At 38.3% G+C, this 20,849-nt stretch overlaps 1 protein-coding gene across 1 annotated transcript in view; it reads left to right on the top strand.

Annotated features, from left to right (window-relative positions):
• LOC150075004 (uncharacterized) overlaps positions 1–20,849 on the top strand; it is a 1,344,778-nt gene that overhangs the window by 691,845 nt on the left and 632,084 nt on the right. The window contains exon 16 of the mRNA XM_090389033.1: positions 2,097–2,195. Coding sequence (XP_090245159.1) covers positions 2,097–2,195 — 99 coding nt within the window. The remainder of the gene's footprint in view (positions 1–2,096; positions 2,196–20,849) is intronic.

The following is a 20,849-nucleotide window of genomic DNA, read 5'->3' as shown; positions in this document are numbered from 1 at the left end:
ATAGACCTGTTAGTTTAACTTCGGTTCCAGGAAAATTAATGGAGGCACTGGTTAAAGAAGCACTGCAGGATCATCTGGACAAGAATTCAGTTATTGCTCAGACACAGCATGGTTTTGTTAAGGGCAGGTCTTGTCTGACCAATTTGATTGGATACTATGATGTAGTCACAAAAGAACTGGATGCAGGGAATAACTTTGATATTATATATTTGGATCTTAGAAAGGCTTTTGATACTGTTGCAGTGTTGGGTCCATTGTTGTTTTCTGTATTTATAAATGATATAGATGATGGTATATCAAGCTTAATGTCCAAGTTTGCAGACGATACAAAGGTTGGCAGGGTTGTTAAGGACACTACTGATGCTGCTGCAACAGGATCTGGAAAGGTTGAGCAGATGGGCTGAGAGGTGGCAAATGAAGTTTAACATTGACAAATGTAAAGTACTACATATGGGAAGCAGTAACCCCAGTGTAATGTATCAACTGTGTGGTACTACGCTGACAGTGGTAGAGAATGAAAAGGACCTGGGGGTAATTGTGCAGGCAGATATGAAGTTCTCTGAGCAGTGCAGACGAGCTCCAAGAGTAGCTCATGTTGTCTTGTCAATTAATATACAGGAATTTTTCTAGCAGGGATAGGGATGTGATTATTCCCTCGTATAAGGCATTGGTCAGGCCACACCTTGAGCACTGTATACAGGTCTGGAGGCCTCATTTCAAGAAGGATGTAGAGCTGCTGGAACTAGTACAGAGAAGGGCAACAAGATTAGTGAATGGAACAAAGGGTTGTTCTTACGAAGAAAGGCTTAAGTTTTGCAAATTACAGATTCTGGAGAGTAGGCATCGGCGAGGTGATCTGATAGAGGTGTATAAGGCTTTGAATGGCTTGAGCATGCTCAATGCCGATGGGATTCTTCTTCTTGCTCAGAATAATCACCTGAGAGGGCATAAATTCAAATTGAGGAAGGACGGATGTCGGATAGATGTGCGGAAATTTGCTTTTAGCCAGCAGGCAGTTGGTTTGTGGAATAGACTTCCATCACTTGTTGTTGAAGTTGATAGCCTAAACAAATTTAAGGCTCAGCTGGACAGGTATTTCGAACGAACGGAGGGGTGAAATGGGAGTAGTGGTTGTGCTTTTTTTTTTTTTTTTTTTGGCTGATGCTGAGCCTCTACTAATGCTAATGCTACTGTGACCACCAAATAGGGAGGATGCAGAAAGGTCAGGGAATGACCACCGCATATCCCCGGAGCAATATGGCCTTAGTTGCTAATGCTCCTAAAAACCAAATAACAACAACTACTACTACTATTCTCGGAAACTCCTTGAAAATCAAGTTCCCCCTGGTGACTGTTTCAAAGCTTGTTGGCCTTTCATTGGTCTTCAGGCGGGCAGGTACCCTGGTGTTGCAATAGTGACAACCCAGTTAAATTTTACTGTAACAGTAGTGTTGTCCACTGGTGAAGTTTTACTTATTTGAGGTAGTACAATACCATGCAACTCATTGTGAAAGCAATCACAATATTAGATATAACCAAAACGATGCCAATTTAATTAATTAATTTAACTACTTTGGTAGATGGCTATGTTAAAATGATACTTTTGCACTAACCTATATGTTAGTCATTCTACCTCGTAGCATGAGGTCTTTGCCCTTGAATATTTTATAGTTTTTGCTAACTTATTTACTCTTAAAAACCTTTACATTTTATTATTATTGCATATTATTCAATTTTGTTTATATATACTGTATTCATGTTTCCTTACAATTTTAATTCTATATGCACTAATCTTTAAAACAAATTATCTGTGTTTTATGTTTGTTATTTGTAAAAAACAAACAAACTGAATAAAAGAGTGGTTATGTATTCTTTTGGTAGGATGTTAATAATTTGTAATTGCAGGATATTGTGCAGGAATTCATAATATGGAATGTGTTATAATGATGTCTTTTTTAGGCAAACTTGGCTTTCATACAGCTATGTACTTCGATAATGTTAATGCATTTCTGGTACATTAGTTGTATACTTTTCATAGCTTGAAGTTTTATACTCTAAATTCATAGAGATATTTTTTTTTTTTTTTTTACATTTAGGCAGAAGAGAAACAAGTACATGAAATTCGAAAGCTGAAAAGAGAATTAGAGCAAGCTAATGAAAAAGTATCTACATTGACATCACAATTAACTACAAATGTAAGCACTTTAATTTTTCTGCTTAAGAGTTTACACTTAAGGGACACATAGATGTAGAATATGTTTAATATGATTTTTTTATGGTATCTTATACAGGCATCTTAATCTACTTAATCTATGATGCTAGTTCAAGCACAATAGGAACATATGTGGTAAAGTTCTCTTTTAACACATATGTTCATGTTGTGCTTTGACTTGTTGCATCATGAATATATGTAATAAGGTACTCTCTTCTCTATGTGTTTATATTTAATATTTTAGAATTGATTTAAATGTAAGTTAACTGTTGTTATGAAATGCAATAATGCCTCAGAAATGTGAAATTCAAAAATCTGGCAACACTTCTTGAATATTTTACAATAAAAAGAGTTTAAGTAAGACTAAATTCAATTAGGCATAATATAATTTAAGAGTTATAATTATCTATATAATATTAATGTAGATTCACCATAGACAACTCTTAAACAAAAAACTATGATAGTAGTGTAAAGGGCATCATTTCATCTGTATCTCTTATTGTGCTCATCCTTCTCAACAATAACTTGTTGAGAAGGATGTTTTGCACTACCTCGAATAAGTAATGCTTCACTAATTGAGAAGTGCAATACATGGTAACTCATTGAGAAGGATGAGCACAATATGAGATACAGATGAAATGATGCCCTTTACTAGTTGTGAGCTGTGAATATTTTAACAATGGGCTCGCAGTTTTTCTGACTTTCTACCGAGTAAATTTGATCGGTCACGGAAGTGATGTCATCCGCGGCTTCCACTAGAGGCGCTTCCCACGCTCGCACTACCACTACTGTGATTATAGCGCGTGATGCATTTTTCGTGACCGGTATGATATCTCGAGTCAGGGGCGAATTCATGGGGGGGGGGACAGATGCGGCTTATTACCCCCTTAACCACGCGTATAAGTGAATGTGTAAAAGGTTCCTAGGTCTGTCTAAAAAAAAAAAACTTAAAAACCTGGTTGTCATGCCCCGCCTTACGATGATAACTGGATACGACGGTGTCTGGAGTTCTAACTTTTTAGAATTATTGAATAGTATGACGTCACAATCATGCTTCCTACTACTACTGCAGTAAGTATGATTAAGTATAATCAAGTTACTACTGCAGTAAGTATGATTTCAACAATACAAATATTTGTCAACAATTTATTTTTTTCGTCTCGCATTTTCGTTATATTCCATTGTTAGGTGCCCCTAACAGTTGCATATGTCGCTTCAACTACAAGATCGGTACATCAATCGGTGCTGTTTTACAGAGATATTTAGATACATTGCACTCGCAAGTATGCATCTCTTACTTTAGTTATCATAAATCTATTGCATCTTGTCTTCCAGAAATTTCTTAATCCGTGATTAAGAAATAAAAGAGCTTTTTTACAGTAAAAAAGCTCTTTTATTTCTTAATCGATATATACAAATCGAAATGCCTAAAAGAAACGCGAAGGACGTTTTGCATAAACCATCTACCGCACGTGCTCGGCATACGCGCAACTTTTTTTTAACAACTAGGGAAATATAATGGATATATTTTTTTCATGATAAAATTTTAATATTGCGAATAAAAAATAACATGAAATATTTCCCATATCACAAATAACAAAAACTATCACAAAGCATTCCACAATATAAAAACAAATATTACATAAAACACAAACTTTCTAGAAAAAGTACACAAAAAATCACACATATTACATGAAAAAAAATTATTTCACAAATATTCAAGAAAAATTTATTCTAAAAATTGCCAATTTACTTCTTTATTAATATTTGTTGTCGAGCTTCTTCTTCGCTCAATAGCTGAGCGATGATTACGGAGGAATTATTTGGCGTAATAATCTGGATCAAATTGAAGCAATGGTTTTCCATTTCAACATGTTTAATTGTCAACATTATTCATTCATTCATTCAATAGTATTCATTACGCTCAAAGCTAGCTCAGCTTCAGCACTGCTAATGGCAATGGTTTCAAAGATATTTCTAGCTTTCTTCATTGAAAAGGTAATTTCACTCGATTTTAAAGATAAACTGTCTTCGACAAAATCTCTAAAATCATTAATTTTTATTTCATATTTTATCAGAAAACTTAAATTTCTTATTACCTAGATTTTACAGCCTTCCAAAAACACACAAAGTGGGTGTTCTGCTTAGGCCGATTGTGTCATTCATAGGCAGTCCTATGCATGCTTTGTCCAGGTTTCTAGCAGGACTGATTTCACCTATAGCCATTCCGAGCTTAACATCAGAGACAGTGGAGACTTTGTGTGATTTGTTAGGGATCAGGCTATAGAGGAGGGCAAGACCATGGCATCATTCGATGTGATATCCCTATTTACGTGTATTCCCATTGACCATGGGGTGCGATGTGCACGCATGGCATTAGAGAGGGATAGTACTTTAAGCCATAGGACCCAGTTAAGTGTAGAAGATATTTGTAGTGGGGTGGAGCTATGTCTCTCAAGCACCACCATGGTGTTTCAAAATATTATGTACAAACAGGTTCATGGCACAGCAATGGGTTCCCCTATTAGTGCTATTAGGGCAAATTTAGCTATGGAGGAGCTTGAAGCCAGAATTTTTGATGAATTGGCTCTCCCCATGCGTGCATGGAAAAGATATGTCGGCGATATGTTCACTATTATTCGGAGGGGGAGAGAGGATGAGGTACTTAGCTTTCTTAACAGCTTCTCCCCATTTATTCAGTTCACCTTGGAGGTGGAAGTGGAGGATACCCTCCCTTTCCTTGATGTGTTGGTTGATAGGGAAGGCCCTAGGTTAAAGACCAGCATATATAGAAAACCCATGTGCTGGGGTCAATATACGCATTATAATACAGCACAAACCAACCATCACAAAAATAGTGTGATTAGGGCATAGTTGGATAAGACTGGGTCCCACTGCTGCACCCCCAAGGATAGAAATGAAGAAGTTAAACGGGTCACAGCAGATCTCAGGAAATGCGGCTACCCCCAGAGGATCATAAACAAACATATCCGAGGAATGGAACAGGGATGAAGTGAACCATTCACATAAGTTGCCACCGCATACATTCCCCACTATCCGGGCCTAATGGAACGCATAGTTCGCGTATTACGAGAATGTCAGACATGTTGTGTGCAACTTCCAGGGCGGAGGTTGCACACAGTTGTGTCACAGGTAAAAGACCCCATACCAAGAGAATTTACAAGTGGGGTCGTCTATGAGATTAAATGCCCGGATTGCGGGGAATGTTATGTGGGTGAAACGAAGTGTCGGTTCAAAGATCGTCTGGGGGAACATATGAATGCAATAAGGACTGCCGATTATGGAAAGTCTGCTGTGGCAGAACATTTCTGGGAGGAGCACCATCAAATCTCCCCAGATGGAGCTGTTATCGTCGACAGGGTGCATAGATTTTGGGAACGCAAGTGGCTCAAGAGTTTGCGGATCTGTTCCTCCGGGAACAGTACTATTAATAGAGACAGGGGAATACGTATTCATCCCCTCTTTGAGGCGGTGATCTTGGATGAGATGAACGGTTCCGCCTGGCATGCCCCCGAGCCATTTACGGTTCCAGTACACATGAGGAGAATACTGCCTATGCTCCTGTTGAACCACGTGCTGAGAGCCGTGAGCCTGCTGATCTTTAAGGATATGCTGTACGATAAAACCTTACTGTTGAAAAAGGATGTGGATGCCTTTGAAAGCTACGGTATATTTTTAGCGCTTTTATCATCTAGTATTTTAATTTCATTGTTTTATTGTAAATAGTATCTTGCAGTTTAATATTATATTTTATACATTGTAATTATTTATTCGATTAAACTTTACTTGTTCTATCTAGTCATTTCAATATTTTAAACAGTACAAAAAAAACCCATAATTTTAATACGGTTGGTATATGGTGACATAATATGAGTATTTCTTATTCAGTTTTCACTGTCTTGCCACCGAGATGAAAGTTCTTTCAAATTCACGATTTCGGGTAGCATGTGTTTAAAATTTCTTTCAATGGTATCGTTATTTTCTTTATTTAATTTAAACTCACCCTGTTCCATTAATAAGTTATCCTTTAAGGATAAAACAATGCATTTAATAACTTGTCACGATGTAATTTTTTTACTTTCAATTTTGATTCCTTCAAATTCTTTCCACTTCAACATGCTCTCAATTTTAGCTTCATAATTTCCTTCAGAATTTTTCAAATTAGCAATAGTATTGATAGTTTGAAGAATTAATTTATCTGCTTTTACCATAGTGATTCTGTAAAGCTTCTTAAAGGTAAGAGAGCTCTTGCAGGATGTCGACCATTAGTGCTAAATGGTTAAGAAATTCCAAATTTAAAAGTTGATTTAATAATCTGGAATATTTAACTTCTGATTCAAAATGTTTGCACAAAGCGGGATAATTCCTCCAACCCACAATTGCCGTCTGCAAGCTAAAAGCTGCCCATCGTGGCCCAAACACATGACCGATCTTTACAGTTTCCACATCAAGTTCTTTAGCAATCATCCTTAATTCGCGCTAGTTTTTTGGAGATTGGTGATGCAGTTTTTTTTTTTTTTAATTATTGCCTGTATGCATTATATTTTAGAACATTTTCTACACAGTGAAAGGCTCGACAAAGTTTCAAAATCTGCCAACAGTGAACTTAAACATTTCATCTTCGTAAAGTTTATATAATATCTTAGTTGCCTCAATCCCCCGCTCTACATTGCTACTGTCACTAGTACTTGAATATAGTGTAAAATCGGAATCATATGGATATTCAGCAACTGTGACCATGTAAACACAGACGAGAGAAATTTACTGGAAGGTGTGGATCAGTCACTTCTCCGAAAAACATATGTCCGTTTATCGGAGTAAAGGGGAACCACAACACAGGTTGACCAGAGGCTATAATCCATGTCGAGAATCTTCTTAATCCTCTGACTGGCTATGGAAAGTATATTGACTAGTGCGACCTCTCGGTATGTGACTGCATAGGTTTTACGGACACCACTAACATTGTGAAACGGTAATCCCTTTCACTCTTAATTCGCACTTTCTAATTACCTAAATTGCTTAAAGACCAGAGGTGAGAACAATGCATACACAGTTGTCTCTCCTAATCCATTCGTTACATGGAAATTTTCTTTGTCAATGGAAACTATTTTATGTTATTACCAAGGGGAATCAAAAAAATTCGCTATAAAGAAGTTTGTTAAACAGAGGACCAACTATAATTAAATAAAAAATAAAGCAATTTTAAAATACATAACCGATCGACTGCACCATTAAAATGCTGAGAATGGGGTCCCTCTCGCCCCACCGTAGTTTCGGTTCTGGATACTCAATAATTGCATTCAGGATTTCATTTGAAAAATAAATCTCAACAATGGGCTTGCAAATTTAAAAAAAAAATAACAATGGGCTTGCAAATTTAAAAAAAAAATAACAATGGGCTTGCAAATTTAAAAAAAAAATAACAATGGGCTCTCGCGAGCCCACTATAGCTCACCACTACCCTTTACACTACTATCATAGTTTTTTATTTAAGAGTTGTTGTTGTCATAGTGTTTTTAACCGCAATGGAGGTGGGCGCCTACACCCAATCATGGAGTCTGTAGTGTTGGCAAATGCTGGCAATCAGCCCATGTATGCTGCCTGCATCTACAACAATCCTCCACAGCTAGTTCTACACTGTAATGCTTTAACATTCGCATATCCTTGTGCATGCTCTCTCGTTTTAATCAATATGACCATGGTCTGCACCTTCCATTTGTAATGTTTTATATTTATATACGTATTCATGCAGTTGACAAACAGATACTTAAATCTCGAAAGCTCCTGTTAATTAAATACTTATTAAACCCAGTTACTGTTCTTCCCGGTCACACTGAATTTATTTCTCAGCTCTTCCAATATTTGAGATACTACTTTTTTATGATCGTTTCTAGCCATGTTGTTGTTGTTGTTGTTTGGTTTTTAGGAGCATTAGCAACTAAGGCCATATTGCTCCGGGGATATGCAGTGGTCATTACCTGACCTTACCGCATCCTCCGTATTTGGTGGTTACGGGCTCGAACCCCGGTCTAATCTAGCACATGCTACGCACTTCTGCTCCTGCCCATGGAGACGCCTACTACTACTACTACTACTACTAATAATAATAATAATTTATGTGATGAGTATACCAAACAGCTATACAGAGAAACAGGGTGAGCAGGCAGTTCAGAATGTCTCGTAATACAAATAAATAATAGGGGTTCTTAACTTTCCAGATGTTCACTGTAATTTGTGGGTTGGTCACTCAGCCTCCATAGCCGAATGGTCAGGAGCGGGACTACAGTAGCACACGCTCCTTGAGTAGACCGGGGTTCAAGCCCCTGACTGTTGAAGATGGTCGATCTGCCAACCCGAACTGGACCAGCGTGGCAGATTATGGTCCATTTCTCTCAGCATGAATTGTTGAGGAGGCTTCCATCCTGCAGTGGGTTGATAATGGCTGCACTTTACCTTTACCTTTTTTACCACTCACACACTAGCAAGACTTCATTGGATTTCTTTAATGACTGCCTGCATGTTACAGCAGCATGTTAGAGAAGCAACAAGAGGAAGCAATACTCTTGATCTTGGTATCAGCAGTGTTTCTTCATGCATTAAGAATCTGCAGGTAAAGACCCACTGGTGGCAGCAATAACAGTGTATAAATGTGGAATTTCATTAAAGACAACTAATGTCGAGGGATGGCTTATTGCTTTCATAAGGATGACTACAGAGGTCTCTTTTTAAATTGTGTTTACAGTTTTTGACAGTTTTTAAATTGTGTGCAATGGAACCAACTGATGAAGTTCACATCAGCAAATTCTAAATGGGAAGTATTTAGGGTTGTTGTTGTTATGGGAGTTTCCGGTGTAAAGGCTACTTATGCCATATTGCATCTACCAAAGTATAAGGTGTTACCCAAACGTTCCCAAAATTTTAAGAACCTACAATCGTAGTTTCTTAAAATTGCGAAGAAACTACATCTAGTACGGACTTGTGGCACAAGGTAATACTGCATGCATCCTTTGTGAATCAGTGTGCCACTTGGCATCAGGCTGGATGGATTCATTGAATATTTATGCGCAGTTCTTCGGTGGTGTCTTTCACGTAGTTTGAGATTGTTGTGATGGCTGATGTGAGAGAGCAACTTGCTTGCATCAAGTTTTGTTTCCTTGTTAACAATGCAACTGCAGAAACCAATAAGAAGTTGAAACAAGCTTTTGGTGACAATGCTTTAGGCCATACACAGACCTACTACTGGTTAAACGGTTTGAAAAATGGTCAAATGTCAGTTGATGACGACGATAGCTCTAAGTGTCAATCATCAAGCACCACCCTGGAAAATGTTGCAAACTTCTGGGGCAGTGATCTGCGAAGACTGCAGGCAAACCATCCACAACATTTGTGGCATCGTAGGACTATTGTACGGCACGTGTCAGCAGATTTTGTCAGATGAGTTGCACATGAGAAGAGTTGCGGCCAAGTTCTTGCCACAGTTACTAAATGAAAACCAAAATGACCAAAATTTTAGTTAAATGTTTTTAACTAAAACCATTAAATAAATCAGTAGTTCCTTGTGCCATTAAATCATTAAAATCCTAAGAACATTACAACAATGATGACAGTGATGAGAAAGGGGAATGACCAGAATATTTTAAGATGAGAGAGAGAGAGAGAGAGAGAGAGAGAGAGAGAGAGAGAGAGAGAGACTAGTTCGATGAATATGAGTATTTCATAAGCAAAAAATAATATTATATGGGAGATTAGGAATTGATTTAAGGAAAAGATTGGTACAGTATCTGGTATTGAGTGGAGAGGAAGACGAGCTGAGGAAAACTGTGATTGATGAATTGAGAAGGTATGGTGTATGAGGGAAGATAAGAAGGCCAAAGATAGGGTGATATGGAGAAGTAGTTTTTGAGTTGTGTGCACATGCAACTGCCATTTACAGAACTCTATTGGTGATGAACTTATCATGTTACATAAATTGATAAATAAGCCCTATGTATAATATGATTAAACTCTGGCAGTAAGCTAGATGATCTTGTAATAACTGAGAGTAAAGTGGAGGAGAAATTGTTGAAGATAAACATAAGAAAGGTGCCTGGAATGGATGGAATCTATCCAATTATGGATAGATTCCATCTATCCATAATCTGGATGCAGTAAACATGTGGCCTAAGCATTGCCTTATATGAAGGGATAATTGCTTCCCTATCCTGGTGGAAAAATTCCTGTCTATCATTGACAAAACTCCATGAGCCATCTTGGTGGAAAAATTCCTGTATATCATTGAAAAAACTCCATGAGCCATCCTGACAGCCTGTCTACACTGTTCAGAGAACTTCATATCTCACTGCACAATTACCTTCAGGTCTTTTTCATTCTCCACTGCCCTGAGCTGTGGAGAATGAAAAAGCTGCTGCATTAATCTGGGATTGCTGCTTCCCATATGAAATACATTCATTTGCTACTGCTCAACTGATCTATCTAATTTGTCTAGATCTCTTTTTCAGCAGCATACTTTGATTACAGTATCATTAAAGTAGGTGTGGCAGTTTTTCTCCCAAATACAGTCAGTCCTCGCATAGCACGATAGTTGTGTTCCTAGAAACCCTCGTGCAATGCAAAATCGTGCAATATAAACAAGCCCTGTGGGAAAAATAGGGTTAGGTGTCGACCACCCAAGATTGAACACACATTTGTAACCAAAACATTACCAAATACAATAAATAATCGTAATACGTAAGTATTTTATTACAAAATACGTAAGTATTTTATTACGACTATTACATAATAAAATATTGCTAATGCTTTTGCTTCTATCGTAAGCAAACTTGTTTTTTGTTTGATTTTCTATCCAAACAGATGACAGCCGTTCCATCTCTTCCAATTGTTTGAGTCTTAATCTAATGGATTTTAATTACACTTTGAGTTGTTCCTGCTGTGAAAGTTGTTTTTATTTTCTCTGCATTCTTTGTAATTCTCGGCGTTGCCTCATTTAGGTCTGTAGCACGTGTAATGTCACATGGTCTTTCATTTCGCTCAAAGTGTTTCACAATTCAATTTCATATTTTTTCTCTATCGACCGAGGCGGACTGGCCATAAGCCTTACCGGGAAAACCCCGATGGGCCGAAGGCCGGTGTGATTTTGGCCATAAACCATAGTATGAGGCCACTGTAAATTTTCCCGGGTAAGAATTTTTGACTCAGTCCACCTCTGTTTATCGATATTGCTTTTCTTTTTCTCTCTGAATCTGCAGTGTCTTCACCAGGACACTTCCTTTTCACACTTTTAAGTATTTTACTCGTTTTAGGGAATAAAGCACAATTACAAAACAAGGAGGCACGCTTGATACGCATAAACAAAGCTGCGCGCGTGTAGCTACTGAATAAACAGCACCGTAAAGGCAGAGATACACTATTAACACCTCACATTTTACTAAAGCACATTTCTAGTGGTTACTACCATAAAACAATAAAAACAATTTCCAGTTGCGTTTCTGCTAGTGGAATCTGTTATAAACTGGTAGTAAACTCGATCTACTTGCATTTGCGATTATACCGATAGCTGGAATTGTGTTAGTTTTTACATTATTATGGTGAAATGTGTTTCTCCTTAACTGATATAAAAAACAAATACATTTTCAAAATCTTCTCTTCATTCCTATCGTGTTGCGTTCAGTTGGGGTGATTCTGCGTTCGACTGCCATTTCATGTAAACACAAAGGCGAATTTGGTTTGTGTTATATGAGATATCGTTCCCCTATTTATAAATCGTGTATGATCGAATTCGTGTAGTGTAAACACGTATTATACGAGGACTGACTGTACTGTATTTTCAAAATGAATTTGCTCAGAATGCAGCGCTTTCATTACAGAATTTTATGCAGTTATCTTGATTTTGGACTATATTGAGGAACATTAATTCCCAGAAACCTTAATATTAACCATTAATGCTGTTTTACCAATCCACATTTAGCATTTATGAATCCACATAATAATCCACAAACAGAATTTATGAATGCTGTTTTACCAATCCACCCACTCTTAAAGTAAATTTTGCAGTGTTTATTTCAGTTCAAAGAAAAACAATGAAAAGGCAGGTTCAGCTGGATCCCAGAACATGCTGGGATTCAAGAAAATGAGAGTGCAGTTAAGTGTATTAAAAAAATGCAATAAACGTAACTTCTATCAAATACTGTGTGAATTGATGAGAGTGGTTTCACCGGTTGATGAGAGTCATCTACCACTAGGTGGTAGATGACTCTCATCAACCGGTGAAATACCACCACTTTGCCAATTGGAGGTTTGAAGTGGTGGACCCCATGTTTAGTCTCTAGAGCTAAGTTCCGATCAACCCTTCCCTATCTCTTCCATCATGCAGTATGATTGATGACTTTTGAGGTTATGATGAACGTCATGGCGAGATCTAATATTCCTTACATTTCGAGGGTACAGCTCTAAAACGGTGTTCGCAGGCCGGCCGCTAGTTAGTACACCGGACCAAATCTATTGGTAACTCTCTAGGAGGCTTCCGGATCAGCTAGTGTATAATCTTGCTACCTCTACTCTGCCAGATAGTGACTGGAGGGAGTCCGAGTAGTGTGTAAGCAGGGAGCATTGTCGAGGCCATGTTATGTCAAGGATCTGGGTATATTCTTACCACATGTACGCCATATCCAAAAATTTTATTACTTCATACAGCATGTCCCACCCACTTTTTCTTACTATTGAATACACCATGAATTGTCAAACTAATAGAGCAAGCTTATCTGCGAAAAGATCTAAACCACCCAAGAACTTCCTAATTCATTTCACAAATATACGTGGTCTCAATTCTAATCTCAAGATGTCCATTTCCACTTGCAGTCTGCCAAACCCCATGTACTTTTTCCGACAGAATCTCAGTTATCGGTTGATTCAACTACTGCACATCTCAGATGCCCAAATTATTCGCGGTATGATTCCTTTCGCCCCAAAGGTGGTACTTGTGCATATGTCTGTTCTGATATTCCCTGTCAGAGACTTGGCAATTTGGAATCTCCTCTCTTTGGTCTTCTCTGGCTTAAAATCTCTCTACCTCATTGTGTCAAATTCATCTGCTGTCTCTACTGTTCTCCCAACTCCACTAAGCACTTGGAGCTCTTAGACTTCCTCTCTTTGCAACTTGACTTTCTCCAGTCCAACTTTCCTAACAGTGAGGTAATTTTCCTTGGTGATTTTAATGTTCACAACTCCAGCTGGCTTCCATTTTCTAGTCACACTGACCCAGCAGGTCGAGATGCTGAGGCTTTTGCAATTACTAATGACCTAGCACAGATTGTTCATTTACCTACAAGAATACTGGACAATCCTAATCATACAGCCAATACGCTTGATCTTTTTCTCACAAACAACCCTTCTAAGTACACGGTCGAAGTGAGAGGTCCTTTAGGCACTTCAGATCACAACTTGGTGATTGTCTCTTCTCCAATGGAGCCTTTATCTCATGGCTATCCCCAACCTCATGTTGTTTGGCCTTACAAGAATGCAAAATGGGATGGCCTGCGAGACTTCTTTTCTTCTTTTCCTTGGTCGGGTTACTGTTTCAAAACTTCTGATGTTAACGTTTGCTCAGATCGTGTGAGTGAAATTATTCTTGCAGGAATGGAATCCTTTATCCCACACTCCACTTTAAAATCTCGTCCTTTATCTAAACCTTGGTTTTCCAATAAATGTGCTAAGGCTGTTCAAGAGAAGAATGTTGCATATCGTAATTGGCTTGTTTCTAATTTTTCAGTTTCATTTTCTGCCTACACCAAAGCTCGCAACAATTGTAAAGCAGTTATTGATCAGTCCAAACTAGAGTTTGAACAGGCTAAGAGTCGAAAACTTGCTTCTTGCCCTAATGGTAGCCGAGCATTCTGGTCTCTTGCCATAGCTATTGGCCGCAACTTTTGCCCATCTCTGCTCCCACCTCTGTCCAAACCAGATGGTTCTATTGTCACTTCAGCCAAGGATAAAGCTGACCTGCTAGCATCCCATTTTTCTTCCAGCTCATGTATTGATGATCTTGGTAAAACACCTCCCACCATTCTCAACACGCTCCATTCAATGCCTCCTGTGGTCTTCCGTCAAAAGGATATCAGAAGGATTTTGATGAATCTTGATGCTAAGAAAGCTCCATATCCTGATGGTATTTCTCCACTTGTTCTCAAAACCTGTGCTCCTGAACTTACTCCTATTCTTTTCCGCCTTTTTTCACTCTCTTATTCCAAAGGTGTTTTTCCTTCTGCTTGGAAATTTGCTCATATCCAGCCAGTCCCTAAAAAGGGTGACAAATTGCTCCCATCCAATTATCGTCCTATTGGAATTACTTCTACTCTTTCTAAAGTAATGGAGAAATCAATTAACCGCCAACTCTTAAACTACCTAGAAACCTTCCGTCTGATCAACGATCGCCAGTATGGATTCTGTCAGTGTCAATCCACTGGTGATATTCTGGCTTATGTTACTCATTTATGGACTAATTCAATGGAAAGGTTCTGTGAAACACAAGTAGTTGCTCTTGACATCTCAAAGGCTTTTGATCGTGTTTGGCATAAAGGTCTTCTAAACAAGCTTCCATCTTATGGTTTGCCAACTGTTTTTAGTAATTGGTTATCCAGTTTTCTCTCTGATCGCTCACTGAGGGTCATGGTAGATGGCTCTCTGTCTTCTAACTTCTCCACTAATGCCGGTGTCCCCCAAGGTTCAGTTCTTTCCCCCACTCTTTTCCTCTTGTATATTAATGACCTTCTTCCATTGACTGGAAATCCTATCCATAGTTTTGCCGATGAAAGCACATTGCATTCCACTTTGATTTTTGAGAAACCTTGTCCTGCTCAATCAGCTTCAACTTCTCGAAAATCTGCTACCAATTCCTTAAATGCCGATCTTCAGGTAATTCTCCAGTGGGGCAAAGACAACATAGTTGATTTCAACCCTTCTAAAACTCAGTCTTGTCTTATGTCTCGCAAAAAGGATTCTTCTGCTCCTATGCTTATCTTTAGTGACACTCCGATTTCTAGGCAAAATGATATATCTCTTTTGGGGATTACCCTGACTTCTAATCTTTCTTGGCACAAGCATATTACAAATATTGCTTCCTCTGCATCTAAAAAACTTGGTTTTCTCATTCCCTCTTGGCATTACTTTTCTTCCAAACAGCTGCTCACTCTGTATAAATCGCAAATCCGCCCTGCCATGGAATATTGTTCCCACATCTGGGGTGGTGTCCCCAAAACCTCTCTCAGGCTTCTAGATTCCATTCAGAAGAGGGCAGTTAGGTTAATTAACGATTCATCTCTAACAGAGTCTCTCCACTCGCTTTCTCATAGACGTACTGTTTCTGCTGCATGCCTCTTCTACAGATACTTCCATGGGCACTGTTCTTCTGAATTGGCTTCTATAATTCCTGCTCTCTCTTTCAAAACAGTCCGAACACGTGCTGCCACCAGCCAACATCCATTTACTGTCCAACTTCAAACCCACAGAACCAACTTTTCATCTTCCTCATTTATTCATTCAACTGCCGTTTTCTGGAACAACCTTCCTTCATACCTATTTCCTGAATATTACAATCTACAGAAGTTCAAGTCCAATGTCAACAAATATCTTCTTTCGTCTTCTCATCCTCCAACCCAAGCACGGTACTAAGTACTATAGGTTCTAATACCTCTCGTGTTTGGGGTTCACATAAAAAAAAAAATAAAAAAAAAAATAATTACAAACCTGTTATAATGTATTAGTATTAACAGAGCAAATGATCCAAGGAAGCAAGTTTATACAGCATCAGCAAAATAACAAATCCCATTTCACCTATCCGTTCCCTCCGATAGTTTGTCTAATTCTTCCTTAAATTTATTCAAGCTGTCCGTCTCCACGACAGATGAAAGTTTGTTCAGGAATCAGCCAACCACTGTCTAAAGACAAACCTTCTCAAATCTATTCTGCAACCATTCTTATTCAGTTTGAATTTATGTTCCCCATGTGTGTGTGAGAGAGAGAGAGGAAAAGTTCCACCAACACTCAGCTTGTTTAATCCATTCAAAGCATTAAAACTCCTCAATGAAATCACATCTCAGGTGCCTGTCTCCAGATGCTGTAGTTTGCAGAACCGTAGCTTTCTTGGTAAGAGCTTCAATTTTTTCCCCTCTCCAATCTCATTGGCCTTATCTCTACACCCCTTCCTAAAATGACCTGTATGCAGTAGTCAAGATGTGGCCTGACCATTGTCTTATACAATGGGATAAGCACCTGCTTATCCCTGTTATTAAATGAATCCATAGAGAAGAATAGTTAAGACTTTGGTAGAATCAAGTGAATAATACTCTGCACATGAACCATTAAACTGGAGCAACAGATATAATATTTTAGAGAAAACAGGAAGGAAGATGTTGCTTAGTGAAAATAAGTATCAGACATACTCTTCTTACTCATTTTCATTTGCTAACCACAGATGTTGTTCCACACAGTGCCCAAATTGCCAATGCCAGCTCACAATTAAAATGCTAATCATTAATCACTCTATATGAAAGGGAGACAACCAGTTTTTCCTCTCTCTTTCATGTGTATTAAATTCTTTTATTATGCAGAAATTCTTGAAGAGAGAATAAAATGAATGAAATAAATAACCATATTTATAGATTAGCTTTCTTAAGAAATTCCATAAATACGGTTACATTTAAAAGATAGATCATTGGAGATGATAAATATATCTTAGGCTTGTTAGAGGTGCAATATTGCCTTAGTTGTTGTTATGCCACTAACCTGAACTTTAGTAACCATTGACTGTGCAGTGCCTCAAAGTATAAACAGAAAATTTATTGACTGATTTTTTTAAAAAATGAATATATATTACATTGTTGAGGCATATCATCATGTCAATTTCATTTTCATTATGGATAATTAGGTCACTTACTAATTTTAGTCCATATTCACCCTATTTTCTCATGCAGAATTCTTTTAATGCAACAGGATATGACCCTCCCCCACTTCCCTCTTTTTAAATTTCTGCAAATACTAACTATTCTTAAACTGCATGAAATTTTTTACTGAAAAAATGAACATGTGGGCAATGTGATGCATAGGAAAATTTTGACCATTATTACTGAAAGAAAAGCTGCATTCATGAACTATTTTGATAAATTTGTCCAACGAATGCCCACAATTTTTCACTGTGAAAGTGATATTTATTGGCAAGGGAAAATTACCATAGCCACTGAATGAATAGCTGAACCCTACAGTTGATAAATGAGTTACGATGAGTTATGATAAATGAGATAAATGTTGATGGTTCAACAGCTGAGGATCCTGCTCAGGTGGCTAACAATCTAAACGAGTATTTTGCATCTACATTCACACATGAGGAGTTATTCAGGAAGGGGAATGTCGTAGGTGAAGTAAACATTGGCAGTGAGCTAGATTATTTTCTAATAACTGAGAGGAAAGTGGAGGAGAAATTGCTGAGGATAAACATAAAAAAGGCACCAGGGGTGGATGGGATCTATCCAGTTATATTAAAGGAGGCAGCAAAGGAAGTAAGCAAACCCCTAGCCATAATTATGAGAGCTTCTTTGGACTCAGGGGAGGTACCCATGGACTGGAGATGTGCAAATGTAACCCCAATTCACAAAGGAGGATCAAAGGCTGACACAAGTAATTATAGACCTGTTAGTTTAACTTCGGTTCCAAGAAAATTAATGGAGGCACTGGTTAAAGAAGCACTGCAGGATCATCTGGACAAGAATTCAGTTATAGCTCAGACACAGCATGGTTTTGTTAAGGGCAGGTCTTGTCTGACCAATTTGATTGGATACTATGATGTAGTCACAAAAGAACTGGATGCAGGGAATAACTTTGATATTATATATTTGGATCTTAGAAAGGCATTTGATACTGTTGCGCATGGAAGACTGCTGCACAAATTGGAGAAGTGTGGCATTGGAGGCAAATTGCTGCTATGGATAAAGGGATGGTTGAGTGGCAGAAGACAGAGAGTGGTAATCAATGGATACTGCTCAACGTGGACTAATGTTATTAGTGGAGTTCCTCAGGGTTCAGTGTTGGGTCCATTGTTGTTTTCTGTATTTATAAATGATATTGATGATGGTGTATCAGGCTTAATGTCCAAGTTTGCAGACGATACCAAGGTTGGCAGGGTTGTTAAGGACACTACTGATACTATGCTGCTGCAACAGGATCTGGAAAGGTTGAGCAGATGGGCTGAGAGGTGGCAAATGAAGTTTAACATTGACAAATGTAAAGTACTACATATGGGAAACAGTAACCCCAGATCAATGTATCAACTCTGTGGTACTACACTGACAGTGGTAGAGAATGAAAAGGACCTGGGGGTAATTGTGCAGGCAGATATGAAGTGCTCTGAGCAGTGCAGACGAGCTGCAAGAGTAGCTCATGGTGTCTTGTCAATGATATACAGGAATTTTTCTAGCAGGGATAAGGATGTGATTATTCCCTTGTATAAGGCATTGGTCAGGCCACACCTTGAGTACTGTATACAGGTCTGGAGGCCTCATTTCAAGAAGGATGTAGAGCTGCTCGAACGAGTACAGAGAAGGGCAACAAGATTAGTGAATGGAACAAAGGGTTGCTCTTACGAAGAAAGGCTTAAGTTTTGCAAATTACAGAGCCTGGAGACTAGGCATCGGCAAGGTGATCTGATAGAGGTGTATAAGGCTTTGAATGGCTTGAGCATGCTCAATGCCGATGGGATTCTTCCTCTTGCTCAGAATAATCACCTGAGAGGGCATAAATTCAAATTGAGGAAGGACGGATGTCGGATAGATGTGCGGAAATTTGCCTTTAGCCAGCGGGCAGTTGGTTTGTGGAATAGACTCCCATCGCTTGTTGTTGAAGTTGATAGACTAAATAAATTTAAGGCTCAGCTGGACAGGTATTTCGAACGAACGGAGGGGTGAAATGGGAGTAGTGGTTGGTTTTTTTTTTTTTTTTTTTGGCTGATGCTGAATAAGCTTGCTTTCTTGCATCATATGCCTCTGCTAATGCTAATGCTAATGCTAATGTTACAAAAATAATGGCAAGCCTCACACAGCATTTTTATTAAGTGCATTTGCATATACAGCGGGGTCCCCGGTATCCAAGTCCCTGCAGTTATGAGGATTTGAAAATTAAAGCTTTTTCCCTTGAGAAAATTGACCAAGCACTTGAATATTTTTTTGTGAGAACGATATTCCTTTATAATAAAAATGTCTAATCAAATAATTTTCCCATTTTTCAGTTCCTTCATCCATTTTTTACTATGTACAAGTACATGATAACCATTTCTATATAATATCGGTGAAGATACACCATATCTACTCATCCTTCACAATGAGTTGCCCATGTATTGCACTACCTCGAATAAGAAATGCTTCACTTGTGATACCAGGGTACCTGCCTACCCACCGATGAAAAGCCAACTAGCTTTGAAACGGTGCCATCTGGGTGTGGCGCCCACTGAGAATAGGCAACAATAGTCCTCTCTACTAGTGAAGCATTACTTATTCGAGGTAGTGCAATACATGGGCAACTCGTCAATGATATGCAGGAATTTTCTAGCAACGATAAAGAGGTGATTATCCCCTTGTATAAGGCAATGGTCAGGCCACACCGTGAGTACTATATACTGGTCTGGGGGCCTCATTTTAAGAAGGATGTAGAGCTGGTGGAACGAGTACAGAGAAGAGCAACGAGATTAGTGAATGGAACAAAGGGGTGCTCTTACCAAGAAAGGCTCAAGTTTTGCAAATTACAGTGTCTGGAGACTAGGCACCTGCGAGGTGATCTGATTGAGGTGTATAAAGCCTTGAATGGTTTTAGCATGCTTAATGCTGATGGGATGCTTCCTCTTGCTCAGAATAATCGTCTGAGAGGGCATAAATTCAAATTGAGGAAAGACAGTTGTAGGATAGATGTGCGGAAGTTTGCCTTTAGTCAGTGGGTGGTTGATTGCTGGAATAAACTTCCCTTTGTCGTTGTAGAAGTTAATAGTTTAAATAGATTCAAGGCAGAACTAGACAAACATTTGGATAGACTGGATGAGAAGGTTTTTTTGGCTGATGCTAGATAAGCTGGCTTTCTTGCATCATGTACCTTTACTAATGCTAACGCGTTGGGAAGGATGAGCACAATATGAGACACAGATGAAATGATGCCTTTCACACTACCATAGTTTTTCTTTAAGAGTTGTCCGTGGTGTATCTACACTGATATTATTTAGATATAGAATCTTAAACTCTTAAAATATTATGCCTAGTTTCATTTATTATTATTTAATAATAAACATTATGAAAATTTGGTCCCCTTTTTAAGTGGAATTTTCTGGAACCAATTATCCTCGGATAACGAGGATCCCCTGTATATGTGCCTATTGTTTTCAGCTTGTCTCTCTGTCTGCCCATCTATATGTCCACATAACAGAATAACTGCCTGTGGATAGATTTTCATGAAATTTTATTAAATTATGTTCGTGGTCTTCGAAAATTCTCACACACCCAGTCCATTGGTAATGTTATTTATTATTTTTTTTTTAAAGAAATGCCTTACAGCTGTATTCACACTTTTTTTTTTTATGTACAGTATCACAAAC

The sequence above is a fragment of the Mastigoproctus giganteus genome, chromosome 14 (assembly GCF_048544385.1).
Source record: "Mastigoproctus giganteus isolate SK-2022 chromosome 14, ASM4854438v1, whole genome shotgun sequence".
In the NCBI taxonomy this organism is placed as follows: Eukaryota; Metazoa; Arthropoda; class Arachnida; order Uropygi; family Thelyphonidae; genus Mastigoproctus; species Mastigoproctus giganteus.
The sequence above is the reverse complement of the archived record's forward strand: the minus strand, read 5'-3'. Positions and strand labels throughout refer to the sequence as shown.